We start from the raw sequence: 21,262 nt of genomic DNA, 5'->3' as shown, positions 1-21,262 counted from the left end.
TCGAAGGGCTTGGAATATGATATTCTGGAGGTCAAAGGAGCTGGAATTAAAACCAAGAATCACCTACCCAACAAAACTGAGTATCACGTTTCAGGGGAAAATGTGGTCATTCAATGAAATAGAGGACTTTCAAGCATTCTTGATGAAAAAACTAGAATTGAATAGAAAATCTGACATTGAAATACAAGAAGTAAGAGAAAGATGAGAAGGTAAACAGGGAAAAGAAATTATAAGGAACTTATCAAAGTTGAACTATTTACATACCTATGTGGAAAAATGATGATTGTAACGTATAAAGCTTTTCTCAGTATGAGGATAGTTGAAGGGAATATAAATGTGTGTGTGTGTGTGTGTGTGTGTGTATATATATATATATATATATATATATATATATAAATGTATACATACATATATGTGTGTATATAGGAGGGTATATGTGTATATGAATACATATGTGAGTGTGTGTATATATGTGTACAGGTATACATAGACAGGGCACAGGACCAATTGAATAGGAAGGGATGATACTTAAAAGGTGAAATTAAGAGGTCAGAGAGGAATATAATGAGAGGAAATGGGGAGAGAGAGAATGGGGTAAATTATCTCATATAGAAGAGGCAAGCGATAACTGTTACAATAGAGGGGAAGAACAGGAAGGCAAAAGGGAATGGGTCAACCTTATTCTCACTGAATTTGGCTTAGGGAGGGAATGACATATACATTACATTGGATATCTTGCCCTACAGTTATGTAGGGGGAAGGCGATAAGAGGGAGGATGATGGAGGGGAGGGCAGGTTGTGGGGGAGGTTAGCTAGAAGCACACACTTTTGAAAAGGGACAGGATCAAAATAGAGAATCGATCGAGTGGGGGGCAGGATAGGATGGAGGGAAATATACCCAGTCTTTCACAATATATCCACTATGGAAATGTTTTGCATAACTACACATGTGCAACCTATATTGAATTGCTTACCTTCCCAGTAAGGGTGGGTGATGAGGGAGGAAGGGAAAGAATCTGCAATTCAAAGTTTTAAAATTAAATATTAAAAAAAATATTATTTTTACATGCAACTGGGAAATAAGATATACAGGTGCAGGGGTATGGAGATCCATCTTGTCCTACCAGAAAGTCGGAGGGAGAATGGGGGAGGATATAAGAGAGAGCAGATTGGGGGAGGGGGTATACAGCGAGATCTCTGTTTTGGGGTGATGGAAAGGAGAAAGATGGGGACAAAATTTGTAACTCAAAATCTTGTGGAAACGAATGATGTAAAACTAAAAATAAACATAAAATTTAATTTTAAAAATTACTTTACTTGTTAGCTACTTTCAGTGATCTCAAAATTTGTGATCTGAAATCTTCTGATTGCAGCTTACTATGTTAAACTCTTTTTTTTAGAAGTGACTAAAAATTGCCTTAATTGATAAGACACTAGCACACCTGTCTGTTAACATTTAGATTACTATGTGTTATGTAGAATATTAATCCTTGTACTATTAAAATAACCATTTGAACCTAGGTGAAAAATTTCTTGCCTTTTTATTTACTTAATTGCAGATATTGGACTAATTTTTTTAAGAAAGTGCTTAGCTTATTTTTTTCCACACTTTTTTTTTTTTGTGGGGGAAGGCACGGCATTTGGGGTTAAGTGACTTGCCCAGGTTCACATAGCTAGTAACTGTTAAGTGTCTGAGGCTGGATTTGAACTCAGGTCCTCCTGACTCCAGGGCTGGTGCTCTATTCATTGGGCCACCTAGCCACCCCCCCCACCCCCCACTTCCAATATCTATTAGTGATTCATCTCTGTCTCTCTGTGATGAAAAGATGAAGATTTTACAACATTGTAAGACAATCTATGTCACAATACTCGTTAATTCTTGCCTGTCTGAAGGCAGCAATTTTCTACTCTCTTAAAAAAACAAAAAGACTATCTGTCCCATGAGTGCTTCCAGTTAAATTCTAGCAGGAATTAGCTAAATTTAAAATAGAATACTTTTCAAATTCTTTCTCCCAAAGCTCTGACCTTTTCAGTTTCCACTTAATTAAGTTCTTCCATATGTCATTTAAGAAAATTTGTATATATTAGAATATAAGAACCAAAGTATTTAGTGCTTAAAGTGACTTTAGAATCATCTTTTCCATTCTTTTATCACAGTTTGAAAAATCTATGAGACTAAAATATTTAAAAATCTTAAAAACACATTTAAGGCAGTTTTGTTGTAAGAACATTGGGATTCTGTGATCAATTTTAAGAAGAAATCCACTTTTTTAGTGAGGAAAGTAAAAAAATTTACACTGGGAACTCATTGAATAGCTTTTGAAAGGACTTGATAGTTAAAATTAATGTTATTTTTTATAACTTTAAAAATTGATTTAAGGCCTATGTAAAGATGAATGTTAACTCCTTTTTGTAGTGTACCCCGGTATGATCAGCCTCCTCCTGTAACATATCAACCTCAACAAGCTGAAAGAAGCCAGTCCCTTCTGGTACCTGCAAATCCATACCATTCGGCAGAAATCCCTGACTGGCTTCAGGTTTATGCTCGGGCTCCGATGAAGTAAGTACTTTTATATTTCAGAAAATAAAAACTTTGTCTTTTGATAGGATTAGATCAGATAATATAGTATATTTACAGTGATGCTAGTAATAATATTTATAATTAAAAGGAATCAAATCATAATGTGTAGAGATTTAATCATTGGCACTTTCTCAGTTTAGTATAGTCCAAGATAATATGCATTGATCTTAGTGATCAAGTGAAGTGATACTTTGTTCTGTACTTATTGCTTACTCATTTACAAATTAATATTAAATTCCATTGCAGTCTTTGTTTGAAATCATACATTTATTAAATACATATTATGTGCTAGGCATTATGCTAGGCTCTAGAGATCAACAAAAGCAAAACATCCTTTGCCTTCAAAGAACTTAAAATCTAGTTAAAAAGATGTGTGTATGTGAGTGTGTGTGTGTGTGTGTGTGTGTAATATGTATATACTAAATACATATGACATCATTTTTAGAAGAAAGTACTATCAGTGAGAAATATGAGGAAAGGTTTCACATAAAGAAGATGGAACTGGAGATTCTAAGAGGCAGAGGGAAGGAAGAAGTGCATTGTAAGGATGAGGGACAGCTATTGCAAAGACAGGTTAGAAGAAATGCGTGAGACCAATTTAGCTGGAACATGAAGGACTTGACAGAGAGCAATAGTATGTCAGAAGACCAGAAGTATGAGTTGAAGCCCGCTTGTGAAGAGCCGTAAAGAGCAAGGGAGTTTCTGTTTATTGAGTAGGTGAATAACATGGTTCTTGAGAGTAAGGCTTTTTTTTTTCCTTTCTTTATATCCTTAGCACTTAGCACAATGCTTAGTACATTGTGGGCACTAATACTAGCTTAATATTAAAAAAGGTAATCATTAGAATGATTTGGTTCTGGCTAAGAAATAGAGTGATCGATCAGTGGAATAGATTAGGTACACAATACACAGTAAATAATCATAGTAATCTAGTGTTTGATGAATCCAAAGATGTAAGCTTTTAGGGCAAAAACTCATTACAAAAATATATATATTAAAAAAGTTTTTTTTATAAACAAAAGCAGTGCAACCAAAAGTAGAGGGAAAGCAGGAAATTGGGGGGAAAATTTACAAGTTTCTCTGACAACGGCCTTTTTTCTCAGATATATAGGGAACTGAGTCAAATTTATAAGACTACAGATCATTCCCCAATTGATAAATGGTCAAAGGATATTAAAAGGCAGTTTTCAGAAGAAGAAATCAAAGCTATCTATAATCATGGAAAAGTGCTCTGAATCACTATTGATTAGAGAAATGCAAATTAAAATAACTCTAAGGTGCCATCTCGTACTTAGCATATTGACTGACATGACAGAAAAGGAAAGGGACAATTGCTGGAGGGAATGTAGAAAAATAAGTACACTAATGCATTGTTGAAGCAGTTGTGAATGGAGAACAATTTGCAACTGTGTCCAAAGAGTTACAAAATTGTGCATTACCTTTTACCCAGCAATACTATTTGTAGGTCTGTAACCCAAAGAGATAAAAAAGGGATTGTATGTACAAAAATATTTACAGCAGCTTTTTTTCTGGGGGCAAAGTGCTGGAAATTGAGGGGATGTCCATCAGTTGGGGAATGGTTGAACAAGTTGTGGTATATAGTTGTTATGAAATACTATTGTGCTATAAGTGATGACAAGGGGGATGATGGTTCAGTAAAACCTGGGAAGACCTATAAGAATTTTTGTAAAGTGAAGCAAGCAGAACCAGGAGATCGTTATACATAGTAACAACAAAATTGTAATGATGATCAACTGTGAAAGACTTAACTACTCTGATCAATACAATAATACGAGAATTCCAAAGGAATAATGGCTCATTCATGATGAAAAATATTATTCATCTCCAGAGGGAGAACCAATATTCATGGTGTAAATTAAAGCATAATTTGTTCACTTTCTATTTTTCTTGCTTTTTTTTGGCAACATGACTAGTATGGGAATTTATTTTGCATGATTTCACAAATAAAATTGATATTATATTGTTTGTCTTCTCAGTGAGTGGGGGGGAGGCTGGAAAGTGGGAGAGAATTTGGAACTCAAAATGTAAAAAAAATAAAAAAATGATAAATTGAAAAAAATTAACTAGTTGACAGACTAACTAGTAAGATCTAGGCTTTAGAAAAATCATTTTATCACCTGTGTGGAAGGATGGATCGGAGAGGGGAGAGATCTGAAGCCAGGAAATCACTAAGAAGGCAATTGGAATATTTCAGGTGAGAGGTGATGAAAGCCTAAACTAGGGTATTGGCTGTGTGAGAATGGGTCCAGTCATTTTGGGTGATCAACTGTGAAAGTTGGCAATTAAGTGAGGTGAGACTGAAGAGTGAGGGATGACACCGAAGTTGTAAGCCTGAGAGACTAGAAGAGTGAAAGTACTCTCCATGGCAGTTTGTTGGTTCATAAGAGAAGGAATATGATGGGTGGTTTATTTCACACACACCAGGCTAATTTGTTTTGTTCATTGTTGGAACGAAATGTGAGACTTGTAGGTCATTTCTCTTAAGAGAAAGAAGTTTACTTAGCAGGAGCACTGAAAAGTTACTCAACTAGGTAGTGAAGCATTTAATTGATCTCAGTAGACTGGACCAGTACAATAGCTACTGGAGAGATGGTGGGTACAATTAGGAGTTTTTGAAGGATGGGTAAAACATATGCATGTTTGTAGGAAGAAGGGAAACAGCCAATAGGCAAAAAAAGATTAAAGATTAGTAGAGTGAGAATGATAGAGGAGGCATGGCTGGAGAAGACGGGATGTAATGGTGGTATCCCATGTAACTGTAGAGAAGTTTCCTTTGGCAAGAAGAAAGGCCACATCTTCTTGTATGATGAAGCTGAAGGAAGAGATAGTGAAAAACATCTGTGTCGTGTGGGATGAAGTAGGAGAGAGCTCACAGAAAATGTTTTCAGTTTTTTTCAGGGCAGTAGGAGGCAAGATTCTTAGTTGAGAGAGTGGTAGTAGGAGAAGCCATCCAGGTTTTGAGCAGGGATGAAAGAGTCAGGAAGAGCTACTGTGGTGAATGGGATAGTGAATCTATTTGAGATGTGAAAAAGATTGCCTTGTAGTAATCCAAGGCTAAAATTTAGCAGAGCAAGATTAGTGATAGACTAAGTGGGTAATGGCCTCAAGAGAAAAAGAGAATGTAGGATTGAAATGGTTTACTAGGGGGACAAGATGGGGAAAGGAGAGTTTGTAGCCAGTGCAAGGGGAATGGCCTAGGGTAGGGAACTGGAGGGTGGGGAGACTGGTGAAGAACAGGTTGCAAAGCAGGCAGAAAAGTGGAATGACAACAGATTAGGATTAAATAATAGAATTTCAGGGTTTATGAACGTGGAAATGGTACATTTGTAGATGGTGACAAGCTTAAGTGTATGACCATCTCTGTGTAGTTAAGGTAGAATGTAGGGTGTAGGTCATGGGAAATTAGTAAACTGAGGAACTGAGATAAGAGTGTTTGAGCAAGTATTTTTCTATCCATCCATCCATCTATCTATCTATCTATCTATCATATATCTACCTACCTACCTAACTACTACCTATTGATTGAGCTATCTATATCTATGCCTATATATTGAATCTAGTATGAAGGTTAGGATTTGAGAATAAAAGAAAGATTGTGAGGCAAGAACTGAACTCAGTGAAGGAAGGAGAATATCCTTTAGGTCAGTGGGTGGCAGTTACCAGAATCTTGATTGGGTAGTAAATATGGATTGAATGTGCTTCAAAGGAGGTGAGGTTATGGAGTCATGGTGATAAAAGGAGAATCTGGAAGTTTTGGTGAAGATCATGAAATATTCTAACTCTCCCACTTCAGTGAGTCAAGGGATATGAATGAAAGTGCAACCAGTATTAGAAATGGTAGCTAGGCTATACTGTAATCAGGAGAGAGCTAGATCTCAATGAATGCATAAAGATGGAAGTAATGAAAAGAGAAAAAGCCTGTGGTGACATCTTCATTTGTAACCTATTGAGCAGGAATTCCAGGTAGTACAATTTGGAAGGGTTGGATAAGGGTAATGGAGCAGTCAGTAAGGGATGGAGCACAGTATGTGTGGTGACAGCTGAGTGTTCAGAATGTCTAGAATGGAGAGGACATGGTAGAGTGGTATAGTAAGGTATTTTATCATTGTCTCTAAGGAGCCACTTATGGAGTTGTCAGGCTCATGGTGGAGACCGAGATATGAGGGTCATTTTTACTATCTATATTGTCAAGATATTACATTATATTTTATAGTCTTATGTATTAAACCAACACTACATTTGTGGTAAAAATTGTCATAAGATGCAATTTTTCTAATGTATTGTTATAGTCCTAATATTTAACATCTTTTATCAAAGCTCATAAGAATGATTTTGGTTTATATTTTTCTTTCTGTACTTCATCTTTCTCTGGTTTAGTTATCAAGCCCATATCTGCACCATAGAGTGAGATTTGGGTGGCTCTCTTTTTTTTCCTATTATTGCCAATAGTTTATACAATATTGGCACTAATTTCTTTGAAACATTTTTTGAATGTTTGATAGAATTCACTTATAAATCCATCTGGTTGTGGAGTTGTTTTTTTTTCCCCTTTGGAAGTTCATTTATGACCCTGAATTTATTTTTCTGTTATTAAATTTTAAGTGATCTATTTCTTTTGTTATTCTGGGTATTTTCCTAAGTATTCTTTTTTTTTTTTTTGCTTTAGTTGTCAGTTTTGTTAGCATTTATTTGGGCCATAGAGTTTCTCATAACTTCCATTATGTCTTCTTCAATTGCTATGTTTAAAATCAGACTAGCTAGCTATTATTTTGTTAGTTTTTTTAAAAGCTTCCTTGGAATTTTATATTATTCAATATTCTTTGCTCTCAGGTTTATTAATCTTTTAAAAATTATCACAATTTCTACTTTCTTTGCTATGTTGAAGGTTTTTGATATGTTATTCAAGTTTTTTTTATTAGTTCACACCCAATTAATTGATTTGTTCTTTCTTGCTTTTAGAAATATAGATTTCACTCTCAGAACTGCTTTAGCTGCATCCCATTAAATTTGGTATGTTTCTCATTATTTTTATTTTCTTTGATGAAATTTTCTATTGTTTCTATAATTTGTTCTTTCATCCATCAATTTTTTAGAATGTTATCAATATCTATGTTAAAGTCTTCTGGTATAAATGCAGAAGTTGAAGAGAAAAGAACCAGGCTTATTGAGGAGTGTTCTAGAGTTCTGTAAACAGTAGTTAAGAAAATTTTGATTGAGTGGTAGATTGAATGAATCTCAAAAAGAGGAGAACTTACTCTGGTGATGATGATAGTGGGAGTATTGAGGTATAGGGTTAGGGGTGCTCAAGACCCCAAAATACCAACACTCCGGGTTCTGCTGAATTAATTCGACTCAAGCCTTCTCTCAGCCAAAGAAAAGCAAAGTTTATTAAAGGTTCACCACAATGGGTAGATTCTTAAGGAGCCTCGGTATCTGTGATGCTTGCTTTGGACAAGTAGGCCAGAATCATGTGACAGAGTGAATCTGTGCTAGATAATTCTCTGGCCTTCCCATGGAGGCAAGATGGAGCTGATATACAGAAAATTGTGGGAGGATTTAGGGGTGGTCTAGAGGAGAAGTTTGGGGAGGGTCTTCAGGAGGAGTCAAATGAGGTCAGTTTCTAGTAATGAGAGTTTAAGGGAGGGAAGTAGCTGAAGGCTACCTGGAGATGACAGACAATGGAGGAACAGATTTGGGTATAGATATTTTGGGAGGATCAAGGGTGGGGTCTAGCTGGACAATGGAGGTCTGGCTAGTAAGAGTAAGAGATTTGGGCTGAGCTATAATGAAAGGCTTATGGCCTCAAGCAAATGCCTCGTGTGGGAAGATTCAAGGAGAGCTCAAGGGGGTTCCTAGAGCCTGTACCTCATTAGGAGAACCTGGAGGTGGCAGTGGGGAGCAAAGAGTAGTCCATCTCGCATCTCAACAAGTGAGTTGGTGGTAATAAGTGAAAGTATAACTGTTGCTGGAAAGGGAAGTCAGGGAGATTCTGTCTTTAGGGGGAGCTAGAACATGGAAGGATTGAGAAAGGAAAAGATTCTATGATGCAGGCATCCCAGACAATCCAGTCGAAGTGTTAAGAAGCGTCAATGCTCATTGAGATATTTGCAGGGTTCACTTCAAGGCAAAGGGAGTAAGGAATTGGGCTGAGCCCATTTTAATGCTGACAGTTTGGGGTTCAGAATCAGTATGATGGGGAGAATAATGGCTGCAGGGGAGTTTGTTAATCTTTGAGTTCTGGTGGGTTTTCATTGTCCATAAGTGTTTGGTTTTTGTGTGGAGTTTTCTCTGGGTTTTAGGTAATTCCGGAAGAGGAAAGAAGTGCGGTAAATTGAAGGAATGCTATCACTTCCCTTCCCTTAAGGCATGAGACTGGGCTGGAGACTTGTTAGAATGACCTTTTTCCATTAATGAATAGTGTTTTTCTTTTCCTTGTGAGAGGCAGAAGATCAGGTGGAATGGCATTTTATCCCCTTGCCTCAAAGACTATGGTACCTTTAAACATCATGAAATTTTCTAGCTTATCTCTTTTTATCATGTCTTCATTTATAGTTGTTCATTCTTTGTTCTTGAAGAGAACCAATGACAGACTTGCGCATGAACTGGATTTAAGTGTCATTGCTTTGCAAAGTAATCACCTCACTTTCTTCTCTTGAGTCATTGGAGTCCAGTGGCTAGATAAAAGTCAAGATGGCTGGTGTTGGCCCAGGATGCAGTGGGTGACCTTGGCTTTTTAAAATTAAGGTCTTTCCTAGGTCTTGGTTTGAGGTAATGACCAGTCTATTACTAAGGCTGGGTAAGAATTGAGACAAAAGATAACCTAGTTTACCATCACAAAAGTGTCCATCTGGGAGGGGCAAACCATCTGAGGCATTCTAAACCAAGCCTGGAGCCAGTGGGCGACTGAGACTTGGACTAGGGCCTATTATTATTCATTCGAAGAAAGCCCAAATGATTTGTGTTTTTCTGGCATGGTCTTTTTCAAAAACCTGTTCCCCATTTCCACTCCCCCCAACCCCCCAAGCTATATTTCGAGAAATCACAAATGAAAACTACATGGAACAAAGTAAATTGTTCCTGTTTTAAAAAACAAACAAAATCTTAGAAAATAATAGTAACCAAAAATTATATTCCTTTGGACAGAGCACCCATATGTTGTTATATCCAGAAAACACGAGCAAGACCCAAGTAACAATTTAGAATTGGACCCTTTATTTTATGCCATGTTTTGGCTGATCAGGCCACATAGTGGGCTGATGAGGTGCTGTCCCACCATTCCAAGGCGTACAATGGAGATCTCAGGTAAAGCCTCAGCTTTTAAAGGGACCAACAGTTAGGTATTATGTAAGCAGAAACTTGCAGAGGACACAATCAGTGATTGGTCAGTACACATCTTGAAATTTCTGCCAGTGCCAAGTCTCCCTGACCCGGCAGCCCGCCCATCTCTGTGAAGGAGAGCTGGCCGGGGAAGGGCAGAGCTAAACCCGGCAGTCTGCTCCTATCAGTGAGGGAGAACTGAGGTTGAGGGGAGTAGAGCTGAACCTGGCAGTCTGCTCACTTCTGTGAGGGAGAGCTGATTGGGGGATGGGAAAGAATGGGGCCAGGTACAACATGTAAGGTTATGATACCTCAAGTGGAGAGAGGGACCATATATGGTGAGGGAGGAAGAAGAAGAAGGAGTGGGAGGATGAGGAAGAGGAGGAGAAGAAGATGAAGACAAAGATGACCTTTATAGCAGCTTTATCTAAAATCCTGATTTCTGCCTTTTTTATATCCCCTGAGGCTTAATAGATCTTGCTACAGTTCTTAATTTAATATCTTTTGTGAATCAGTATGTTTCAGTTGTCTTTATTATAAATAACATTGTTAGATTCTGTTCTTTAATGGATTCTACTATCTTTTATTTTATGAATGAATTCATCCCATTCATATTTATGATAATGATTGTTCATTGTGTCTTTCCCCTCCATCTGCTTTTCACTCTGTTTGCTCTCTTTTCCATTTTAGTAAATAAGAAGAGGTTATAATCTATAAATGAAATAGCTTTCTCTTATGCTCTTGCATCTTATTTCTTCTACCTTATCCCAACCCTGATTCCATAGTTTTACACCTTCCTTTTATTCCCTTTTGTATTCCTTTCTCTGACATTTCAGTTTGTTTTGTTTATGATAGATAATTCACACACTGATCCTGCTGTCACCCATAACTCACTCTCCTTCATCATCCTAATCCCCACTTGTTTCCTTTTGATTTTTATGCCTAAATCTTATATGTGTGTTTGTGGCTGTTGATGATTGTGTTCTTTCTTCTTTTATTAGGTTCAGATGAAAGTGAAACTCCTTTTGCTGTGTCCCAAGGATAGTCTATAAGATAATCAGTTTAGTTTAATGCCAAGGTCCTTCTTAATTCTGAGCAAGTTTGAGTATCCAGTCAAACCTCTCAGGAACAACTGCTTGTAAGAAGAGGAAGGAGTAGCCTCATGGAAATGAATGATGTAAACTAAAAATAAACATAAAATTTAATTAAAAAAAGAAAAATACTACAAAACAAAAATTTATTTCTACAGAAGTTCTATTCTGATGCATGAAGATGATCCTGAGTTTCCTCAGAGGCAATCCCAGTGGTCATGGGCTGCCCATTCACCCTTAATCCTCCGTGATTAAATAGATGCATTTTATGTAATAGTGATTTCTCTTCCTTTCTTTTTCATTCCTAGACCAGTGTAGTTCCCCTGTCCCTTCCATTTTTTCTCTTTTCCTGGGATGGTCAAAAGGTGAAAAAAAAAATCCACCCCTCCGTCACATTTACCTTTTGGAATTAAGACACTTAAAGTTATTAGAATTCTGATACTTTTGTTTCTTTTCTCCTGTTAGCACATAAACAATTCATCCTTATGTTTTCCCTTCCAACTAAACAAATACTTTCTTTGCCTTCTCGTTGCTCTTTTATTTCCATTTCAAAATGTACACTTAGTTCTGGCAATTTCGCCAGGAGTGCTTGAAAATCCTGAAAAGGTCCCATTTTGTCTTCGGTAGAGTTATACTTAGTTTGGCCTGGTGGGTTATTCTTGCTTGTCAATTTTTACCTTTTTTTTAAAAAAGAATATTGTCTTACAGGTTTTCATCTACTATTTTTCTTTGACCTCAAAGCTCTATATTTTGGCTGTAATGTTTCTGAGACTTTTCATTTTTTACTTCTGTCAGAAGATGACCAATTTTTTTCTATGTTCATTTTTATTCTATGGCTCTAAAACATAGAGGCAATTTCCTTTTATAATTTCTTAAAATATTTTATGAAAGCTTTTATTTGATTGTGATTTTTGTGGCTGTCTTCTGATAATTTTTAGATTATTCTTCCTTGAATTGTTTTCTGGGTCAATTGTTTTTGATACTGTATTTATTATGAAATTTCCCCCGTTTTTCCAGTCATTTGATTTTGATTTTGATATTCCTTATTGTCTGGTAGAATTTCAGGGCATTCGGCTCATTGGTGAGGTTTTCCACCATCTTTTGTAAGGTATCAGTTCTCCTTGTCATTCTTTTCTCCTTAAATATTCTATTTTGTATCTCTTATTTCATTTCTTTTAGATTCTATTGTGCTTGTGGCCAGGATATTTTTCTTTTCCAAGTCTTTACTTGATCTTGTTTTGGAGGTACTCTATTCTTTGAGGTTTACCCTCTAGGCAAGTCTCAATCCATGTTATTTCCCCTTAGGTTTTGGTCTGTCTCTCTCTATCTCCTCTCCTTATATTCCTCTCTCACCTCTTAATTTCCCCTTATAAGTATCATCCCTTTGTATTAAATTGGTCTTGTGCCCTCTATCTATGTATGCCTATAAGCATATATACACACATTCACACGTGTATTTATACGCCCTGTATACACTCTGATATAGACATATATTTATATTCCCTTCAACTATTTTTATACTGAGAAAAGTTTCATCAAATTACAATGATCGTTTTTCCATGTAGGAATGTTAAAAGTTCAACTTTGATCAGTGGCTTATGATTTCTTTTCCCTGTTTACCTTCTCAAGCTTCTCTTGCTTCTTGTATCTGGATGTCAGATTTTCTATTCAACTCTGCTTTTTTCTTTTGCCTCTTTTACATGAGATAATTTACCCTATTCTCTCTCTCCCTTTCTCCTCATTATATTCCTCTTTCACCTCTTAATTTTATTTTTCTGATATCATCCCTTCATATACAACTCATCCTGTACCCTCTATGTATACATGTACACACATATATACATACTCACATGTATATTTATACACACATAGACCCTCCTATACAGACACACACACACACACATATTCCCTTCAACTATCTTCATACTGATAAAAGTTTCATGAGTTACAATTGGAATACAATTGGAAACAAGTGGAATAGAGGACTTTCAAGCATTCTTAATGAAAATACCATAACTGAACAGAATATTTGAGTTTTAAATACAAGAAGCAAGAGTAGCATGAGAAGGTAAACAGGAAAAAGAAATCATAAAGAACTTATTAAAGATGAACTATTTACATACCTTCGTGGAAAAAATTGTAACTCAAAATTTGGTGGAAATGAATGATGTAAATCAGAAGTTAATAAAGCATTTGAAAAATTAAAAAGAAAAAAGAAATATATAGGAATGCTGAGGATTTATGTGGGTTTATTTATATCCTGCAACTTTGCCAAATTTATTTATTGTCTTAAGTAGTTTTTTACTTTATTCTCTAGGATTCTCTAAGTATATCATCATATCATCTGCAAAGAGTGATAGCTTGGTCTCTTCTTTGCCTAATTTGATTCCTTTGATTTCTTTTTCTTCTGTAATTGCTACTGCTAACATTTCTAGTACCAGATTGAATAAGAGGTGTGATAGTGGATGGACATCCTTGTTTCACCCCTGATCTTATTGGAAATGCTTCCAGCTTATCCCCATTACATGTAATACTTGCTGATGGCTTTAAATAGATGCTCCCTATTACTTTAAGGATTGCTCCATTTATTCCTATACTTTCTGTGTTTTTAATAGGAATGGATGTTGTATTTTGTCAATAGCCTTTTCTGCATCTATTGAGATAATCATGTCTTTTGCCAGTTTATTGTTGATATGATCAGTTATCCTGATGGTTTTCCTAATATTAAACCATCCTTGCATTCCTGGAATAAATCCTACCTGATCAAAGTGTACTATTCTTGAGATAAGTTGCTGTAGTCTTTTTGCTAATATTTTATTTAGAATTTTTGCATCTATATTCATGAGTGAGATTGGTCTATAATTTTATTTCTCTATGTTATCTCTTCCTGATTCAGGTATCAGTACCATATTTGTGTCATAAAAACAAATTGGTATGACTCCTTCACTAATTTTCCCAAATAGTTTGTAGAGTATTGTAATCACTTATTCTTTAAATGTTTGATAGAATTCACTAGTAAATCCATCTGGCCCTAGAGATTTTTTCCTAGAGAGTTCATTCATGGCTCATTCAATTTCTTTTTCTCAGATGGGGTTATTTAAGTAATTTACTTCTTCAGTTAATTTGGGCAACTTATATTTTTGTAAATATTCATCCATTTCCCTAAGATTGTCAAATTAATGTGCATACAATTGAGAAAAATAATTCCTAATTATTCTTTTAATTTCCTCTTCATTGGTGGTAGATTCACCCTTTTTATTTTTGATACTCATAATTTGGTTTTCTTCTTTCGTTTTTTTTTTTTATCATATTGGCTAAAGGTCTATGAATTTTATTATTTTTTTTCATAAAACCAGCTCTTAGTTTTATTTATTAATTCAATAGTTTTCTTAATTTCACTTTTATTAATCCCTCCTTTGGTTTTCAGTATTTCTAATTTAGTATTTAATTGGGGATTTTCAGTTTGTTCTTTTTCTAGCTTTTTCAATTTCATGCCCAATTCATTGACCTCCCTTTTTTCTAATTTATTCACGTATGCACTCAGGGATATAAAGCTTCCCCTAAGAACTGCCTGTGCTGTGTCCCACAAATTTGGGTATGTTGTTTCATTATTATCATTCTCTTGAATGAAATTACTGATTGTTTCTATGATTTCTTGTTTGACCTACTCATTCTTTAGGATTAAATTGTTTAATTTCCAATTAGTTTTTAGTTTGTCTTTCCATGCCCCCTTATTGCATGTCATTTTTATTGCATCATGATCTGAGAATGATCCATTTAAAATTTCTGCCTCTCTGCACTGAATTGTGAGGTTTTTATGTCATAGTACATGGTCAATTTTTGCGTATGTGCCATGTACCACTGAGAAGAAGGTATATTCCTTTTTATCCCCATTCAGTTTTCTCCAGCAATCTATATCATACCTACCCTCTCAAAAATTCTGTTCACCTCCTTAATTTCTTTCTTGTTGATTTTGAGGTTGGATTTATCAAGTTCAGAGAGGAGGAGATTGAGGTCCCCCACTAGTATAGTTTTGTTATCAATTTCTTCCTCTAATTTCCTTACTTTCTCCTCTCGAATTTGGATGCTATTCCATTTGGTGCATATATGTTAAATAATGATTTTGCTTCATTCTTGATGATGCCTTTTAGCAGGATATAGTTTCCTTCCTTATCTCTTTTAATTAGATCTATTTTTGCTTTTGCTTTATCTGAGATAAGGATTGCTACTCCCTCTTTTTTTACGTTAGCTGAGGCATGATATGTTTTACTCCAGCCTTTTACCTTTACCCTGTGTGTATCCCTCTGTTTCAGATGTGTTTCTTGTGAACAGTATATTGTAGAATTATGGTTTTTAATCCATTCTGCTATCTGCCTCCCTTTTATGGGAGCGTTCATTCTATTCACATTCACAGTTATGATTACTATGTGTTTCTTTCCCTCTATCCTATTCCTTTGCCTGTTTATGGTTATATTTTTTCTCCCCTTCTCCCTTCCTGCCCTTAATATTTTTCTTTTGACTACCACCTCCCTCGGTATTCCCTTTTTATCAGCCTCCCTCCCTTTTCCTCTCCTTCCCCTTTCTTCCCTCCCTTCTAACCCCCCCCCCCCCTTCCTTCGTGGTCCTTTCACCCTCCTACTGCCTGTAGGATATTTTTATACTTGATGTAGTATGTTATTTCTTCTTCGCACCAAGAGTAACAGGAACAAATCTCATGCAAAGCTCCTCTCCCTCTCCTCTTTCACTCTATTATGATACGTTTTGTGTCTCTTCTTCATAGAGTCCTATGCTTAACTCATTGTGTTATTCCCTCCTTCCACCAGAACCAATGAAGGAAAAGCTCATATAATACTCATCTTCCTCCCTTCTTTCCCTCTGCTTTATTGTTTTTATGCCTCTTTGTGTGGCATAATTTACTCTTTTCCACTTCATTCTTTCCTCTTCTTCCATTGCAGTCCCTTTGAGCCCTTAAGAAGTTTTTTACTGTCATTTTCTGTAATTTATACTTATACCTTCTACTTGTTTATAAACAGTTTGCTCTTATTAAACAACAGGGAGTGTGTGTGTGTGTGTGTGTGTGTGTGTGTTTTCCTTGTATACCTTTCTATGTTTCTCTTGTGTCTTGTAATTGGAGGTTGAATTTTCCATTGAGCTTTGGCTTTTTCATCAGGAAGGTCTGGAAATCTGTTATATCGTTGAATGATCATCTCCTTGCCTGGAAGAATATGTTCAGTCTTGCTGGGTAGGTGATCCTTGGTTGTAACCCAAGTTCTTTTGCCTTGCAAAAAATTTTATTCCACTTCCTCTGATCTTTCAGTGTAGAGGCTGCCAAATCCTGTGTGATCCTCACTGCGGTTCTCGATATTTGAATTGTTTCTTCCTGGCTGCTTGAAGTATTTTGTCTTTTACCTGGTAGTTCTGGAGTTTGGCCCCAACATTTTGAGGACTTTTCAGTTTGGGATCTCTTTCAGGAGGTGTTTGGTGGATTCTCTTGATTTCTATTTTTCCCCAGGTTCTAGTATCTCAGGGCACTTTTCCTTGATGAGCTCTTGGAAGATGTTGTCCAAGTTCATTTTTTCATCATGATTTTTTGGTAGGCCTATGTGTTTTCCAGGTCAGTTATTTTTCCATTGAGATATTTTACCTCTTTTTCTAACTTTTCATTCTTGATGTTTTGTTTGACTAGTTCTTGGTTCCTCAGTTATTTGCTTCAATTTGTTTGATTCTAGTTTTTAGCAAATTATTTTCCTCTTTTAGTTTTTCAAACTGCTTTTCCACATCACACATTTTTATTTTAAAGCAGCTGTTTTCTTCTAATTTTGAAATTTTGATTTTAAAAGAATTATTCATTTTGTCTTCTCTCTTATTTGGTTTTCAAATTTCCTTTTGAGCTCATCTAGGAAAGCTTTCTGTGCTTGAGACCAGTTCCCTGTTGATGCTTCAGCTGTGGGTATGGAGTCAACATTGTCTCCCTCTGAATTTGGTTCCTCCCTCTGGTGATAGTAGGACTTCAGAGGCTTTGTCTTTGCAGTCTGTCTTTTATGATTTCTTGAAATATGTCTAGGCTCTTTCTAAGAAATTTTTTAAGGCAAATACTAAAAGTTAAACACACAATAAGAAAAGAAAAAGAAATATAAACTTAAATATAAAATAAGAATAGAAAAAAATGTCATGTACACAGGAGAACATAGGAGAGGATTCAAAATATATTGCAATAACTTATCATTTTAAGAAGGCCTATAAATTAAATTCAGTGCATTAAGTTGAAAACTGTCCAGCTTTTGTTTGTTTCCTTGCAGGTTTTCTTTTGTTCTCTGCTATACACTTCTTACTTTGCTCTTTTTCCCCCCTTCCTTCACCCTACCCACCACCTCAAGGCTACAGTTGAACCTGGATATATTTATATATAGCTATATATATTATTTACGTATATATTTTTGATATATAGCTACTATATGTATGTACACATACATATCCATGTATGAACATACAGACATACATATACACACATATATAAACATATTTTCCCTAAGAGATTCTACTCCTAATCTTATTCTTATATTTGTGCATATCTCTGTTTTCCTATTTTTCCTTACTTTTCTACTTCACTTCTACCTGCTGCCTTGACCTTCTATTATTTAACTTACCCCGATTCCAGCAATCCCTCCCTTAGCCTTTCATTCCCCTAAATCTAAACACCCTTCTATATCCCCGTTTTAATCTATTCCCTTACCCTCCCTCTAAAGATTGCTCCTTTATCCTTTCCCCTTCCCTGTCCCCTTAGAGTTTTATTTCTTTTTTAAATGTTGAAGACTTTTATACTCTTCCAGATGTATATTACTTTTACCCTCTTAAACCTATTCCCTAGGAAAGCAGGTTTCCAGAACTAACAGACCTCTCCCCCATCTAATTCCTCTGTATTGGTTCTTCCCCTTGCACCTCATTTTAGCTGTTCTTGAACAGTTTTACTTTTTTTTTTTAAGCAGTTGGGGTTTTAAGTAACTTGCCCAAAGTTACATGGCCAGTTTTTTTGTGTGGGTGTTAAGTATCTGCAGCCAGAACTGATCCCAGGTCCTCCCAACTCTGGGGCTGGCGCTCTTATTCACTGCACCTCCTAGCTGCCCCAACAGTTTTACTTTTTAAAAAGTCATATCATACTCAGGTCTATCCCAATCTTTCTTTACTAGTAACAATCTTAGATATAGGCAGTAATTTCCAAACACTACAATTTTTATTGTAACAGCCAGTTCTCGATTTATCAAGAGATTGTCTTTCAAAAGCTTCTTTGTTAAGTGGAATGTTTTTAATGTGTAACACATTTTGCAGCAGAAATAACATTTTAAAGGGTGGTTGGATTACCTGGCCATCTCAATGAGTTTAACTAACATAGCTGAAATGTGCAAAATTAATATAGTAGGATTCCCTATAGATAGTGAGGTTTTCTTGGTGTTTCTATATTCAATTGACATTGGGATAATTGAGCTCTATGTCTTTTCAGGATGTCACCCTGGCAGTTCATAAAGACAAAATTAAATAGATGAAGAATACATTTTGTTCAGAATATTTTTGGCATACAGTTCCATGGCTTTCCCTGAGTTAGTCTATTGTTACCTTTGTCTTGGGACAAATATTGCAAAAAGGCAGTTAACAGGGGTCAGAATTGAATAGGTAGAAAAGATAGGACTAGATCATGTTAAGAAATTGTACTGAGCTTTTATAATGAAAGAATTGTTTTCTTCAGTGAGCTTTTAGGCCTTCTTTTCCATTTGGCCATTTCTGATTTTTAAGGCATTCTTCTCCTCATTGGCTTTTTGGACCTCTTTTGCCATTTGGTTTAGTTTATTTTTTAAAGGTGTTATTTTCTTCAGTATTTTTTGGGATTTCCTTTAGCAAGCTGTTGGCTTGTTTTTCATGATTTTCTTGCATCATTCTCATTTCTCTTCCCATTTTTATCTCTACTTATCTTACTTGATTTTCAAAATCCTTTTTGAGCTCCTCCATGGCCTGCAACCAATTCATGTTTTTCTTGTAGGCTTTGATGCAGGAGTCTTTTTACTTTGTTGTCTTCTTCTGGTTGTACGTTTTGATCTTCTTTGTCACCAAAGTAAGATTCTGTAGTCTGAGTTTTTTTATGCTGTTTGCTCATCTTTCCAGCCAGATACTTGACTTTCTAACTCTTTGTCAAGGTAGAACTCTGCTTTTGTTGGGAGTGGGGGTGGGGGTGGTTGTGGAGGTGGGTGTACTGTCCCAGGCTTCAGGGGTTTTGTATCAGCCACTTGATCCCCCATTGTTTGTGGGCCCAGGACTCTAGAATCAGCGACTGCTGCCACTGCTACTGCTACTGCCATGGCCACCACTGCTGCTGCCACCTCTGCCATCGTGGAGCTTGGGCCAGTCCCCAGCTGCACTGTGCTCCTCTTTCACCGAGGTCCCACAGAGTTTTCCCACTGACCTTTTATGCTGTCTTTGGCTTTGTGGGTTGAGAAGTATACCGTGTTTCCCCGATAATAAGACCTATCCCGAAAATAAGCCCTCTCCTTTCTGTGTAAGATTCCTCTAAAATAAGCCCTCCCCCGAAAATAAGCCCTATTGAGATTGTTACTGTAGTGAAGGTGATCCCCTGCGCTACACGCTACATTACGGTACCCTCTGTATGTACCGTCCCTCCCCCCCCGTGAAACGCACGCCGCGCTCCGAGCTGCATCCAATCAGAGCTGCAGCAGTGAGCGCGTCATCCTGTTCTTCCCCAGTGATTTGCTTATTGAATAAAGGTACAATTTTGTTCACATTTACCTGTTTATTAAAATTGATGTCAATGTTCATTAAAGTAAGCCCTCCCCTGAAAATAAGCCCTCTGGTGTTTTTCTGTCCAAAAAAAATAATAAGACAGTGTCTTATTATCGGGGAAACATGGTAGAAACCATCACAGCTGCCAATGATTCATTTCCATGAGGCCTGCTCCCGTCCTGTCTGTGCTGGCGTGGCCCATGCTGGACTATGCTCTGCTTCCCACCTGGTGTGATAAAGACTTCCTGATGGCCTTCCAGGCTGAGGCTGTCTTGGATCATCTAGAGCTGTGTTTCACTCTGTCATTTTGTAGCTCTGGAATTTGTTTAGAGTCATTTTTTTTACAGGTATTTGGAGGGATTTGGGGGAGAGCTCAAGCAAATCCCTGCTCTTACGCTGCCATCTTGGCTCTTCCCCTTGTACTGAGCTTTTATTGAACTCTTATCACAATCTCAGAGAAATCAAAATTTGATGAATCTAGGGGGAAGTGAAAGATGTATATTATGCATAAGTAAACTGCAACATACATATTTGTAGTGGTTTACAAGAAGTGCCATAATCATTCTTATTAAGGTCAAGGCTGACTAGAGAAAGGTGAGCTGGTGATATAGTAAAAGCAACTGATGACAGATTATTCCTTCTCCTTCCCTACCAATTATTGTAGTGATATACCTAGGTTATTTAAAAACTTCAGAGCAAGGGCTCCAGCTCATTGGAGTAGGTCCTCTATTGACAGTTTTTAGAAAGAAATAGAGAACCACAAAGAATAAAAAAAAAAGCAAGAAAAAGTTTTGGTTATACCCTCTGTACCAGTGGGGAGTCAGTGTGCTAGTGTAACCGAACTGCCTCGTCTTTGTTTCTGTGAGGGAATCAATAAGATGTCCGTTCTCTGAAGACACATATTTGTTTTTGTATTCCTTTTGCCTAGCGTAGTGACTTATTTGTGACTGTTCATGTTCCCCAGATGATAGCGTGAAAAAATAGAAGAGAATGTATAACATCTCATAAGAAAAACAACTAATATGCAGAATAGATCAAGAAGAGAAAACATAAGATTAATTGGACTACCTAAAATCTGTGATCAAAAAAAGAATCTTGATGCAAAAGTATGAGAAATAATTAAAGAAAATTAGCTTGTGGGGTGGCCAGGTAGCACAGTAAGAGCACCGGCTCCAGTGTCGGGATGACCCGAGGATCGAATCCGGGCTCAGATACTTAGCACCACACCCAGAAATAACTGGCCGTGTAACCTTGAGCAAGTTACTTAACCCCGATTGCTTAGGGGCAGCCAGGTGGCTCAGCGAGTAAGAGCACTGAATGGAAAGAAATGGATATTTAATGAATTGTCAGACTTTCAGGACTTTGTTAAACCCTTCTGACCACTTTCTGACTATTTCTCCTCTGGTGGTTATTTCCCTTGGTGCTGGATCTCAAAGTGTCTCTTAGCCTCCTCCCATGCTGAGAA

At 36.6% G+C, this 21,262-nt stretch overlaps 1 protein-coding gene across 3 annotated transcripts in view; it reads left to right on the top strand.

Annotated features, from left to right (window-relative positions):
• The window catches only part of SAV1 (salvador family WW domain containing protein 1), a 101,384-nt gene that overhangs the window by 52,983 nt on the left and 27,139 nt on the right, over window positions 1-21,262 (top strand). The window contains exons 4-6 of one of the 3 annotated variants that reach the window (XM_069091945.1): window positions 2,417-2,560; window positions 7,562-7,612; window positions 10,921-10,938. In XM_069091945.1, the coding sequence (XP_068948046.1) occupies window positions 2,417-2,560; window positions 7,562-7,607 (190 nt within the window). In that variant the 3' untranslated portion in view covers window positions 7,608-7,612; window positions 10,921-10,938. Of the gene's footprint in view, window positions 1-2,416; window positions 2,561-7,561; window positions 7,613-10,920; window positions 10,939-21,262 lie in introns of those variants that run through there. The other 2 variants (XM_069091944.1, XM_069091943.1) reach the window with 2 other exon arrangements.

This window comes from Petaurus breviceps, unplaced genomic scaffold (assembly GCF_028583685.1).
Source record: "Petaurus breviceps papuanus isolate PSGF00001 unplaced genomic scaffold, PetGlider_PUasm1.0 189, whole genome shotgun sequence".
Lineage (NCBI taxonomy): Eukaryota > Metazoa > Chordata > Mammalia > Diprotodontia > Petauridae > Petaurus > Petaurus breviceps.
The sequence above is the reverse complement of the archived record's forward strand: the minus strand, read 5'-3'. Positions and strand labels throughout refer to the sequence as shown.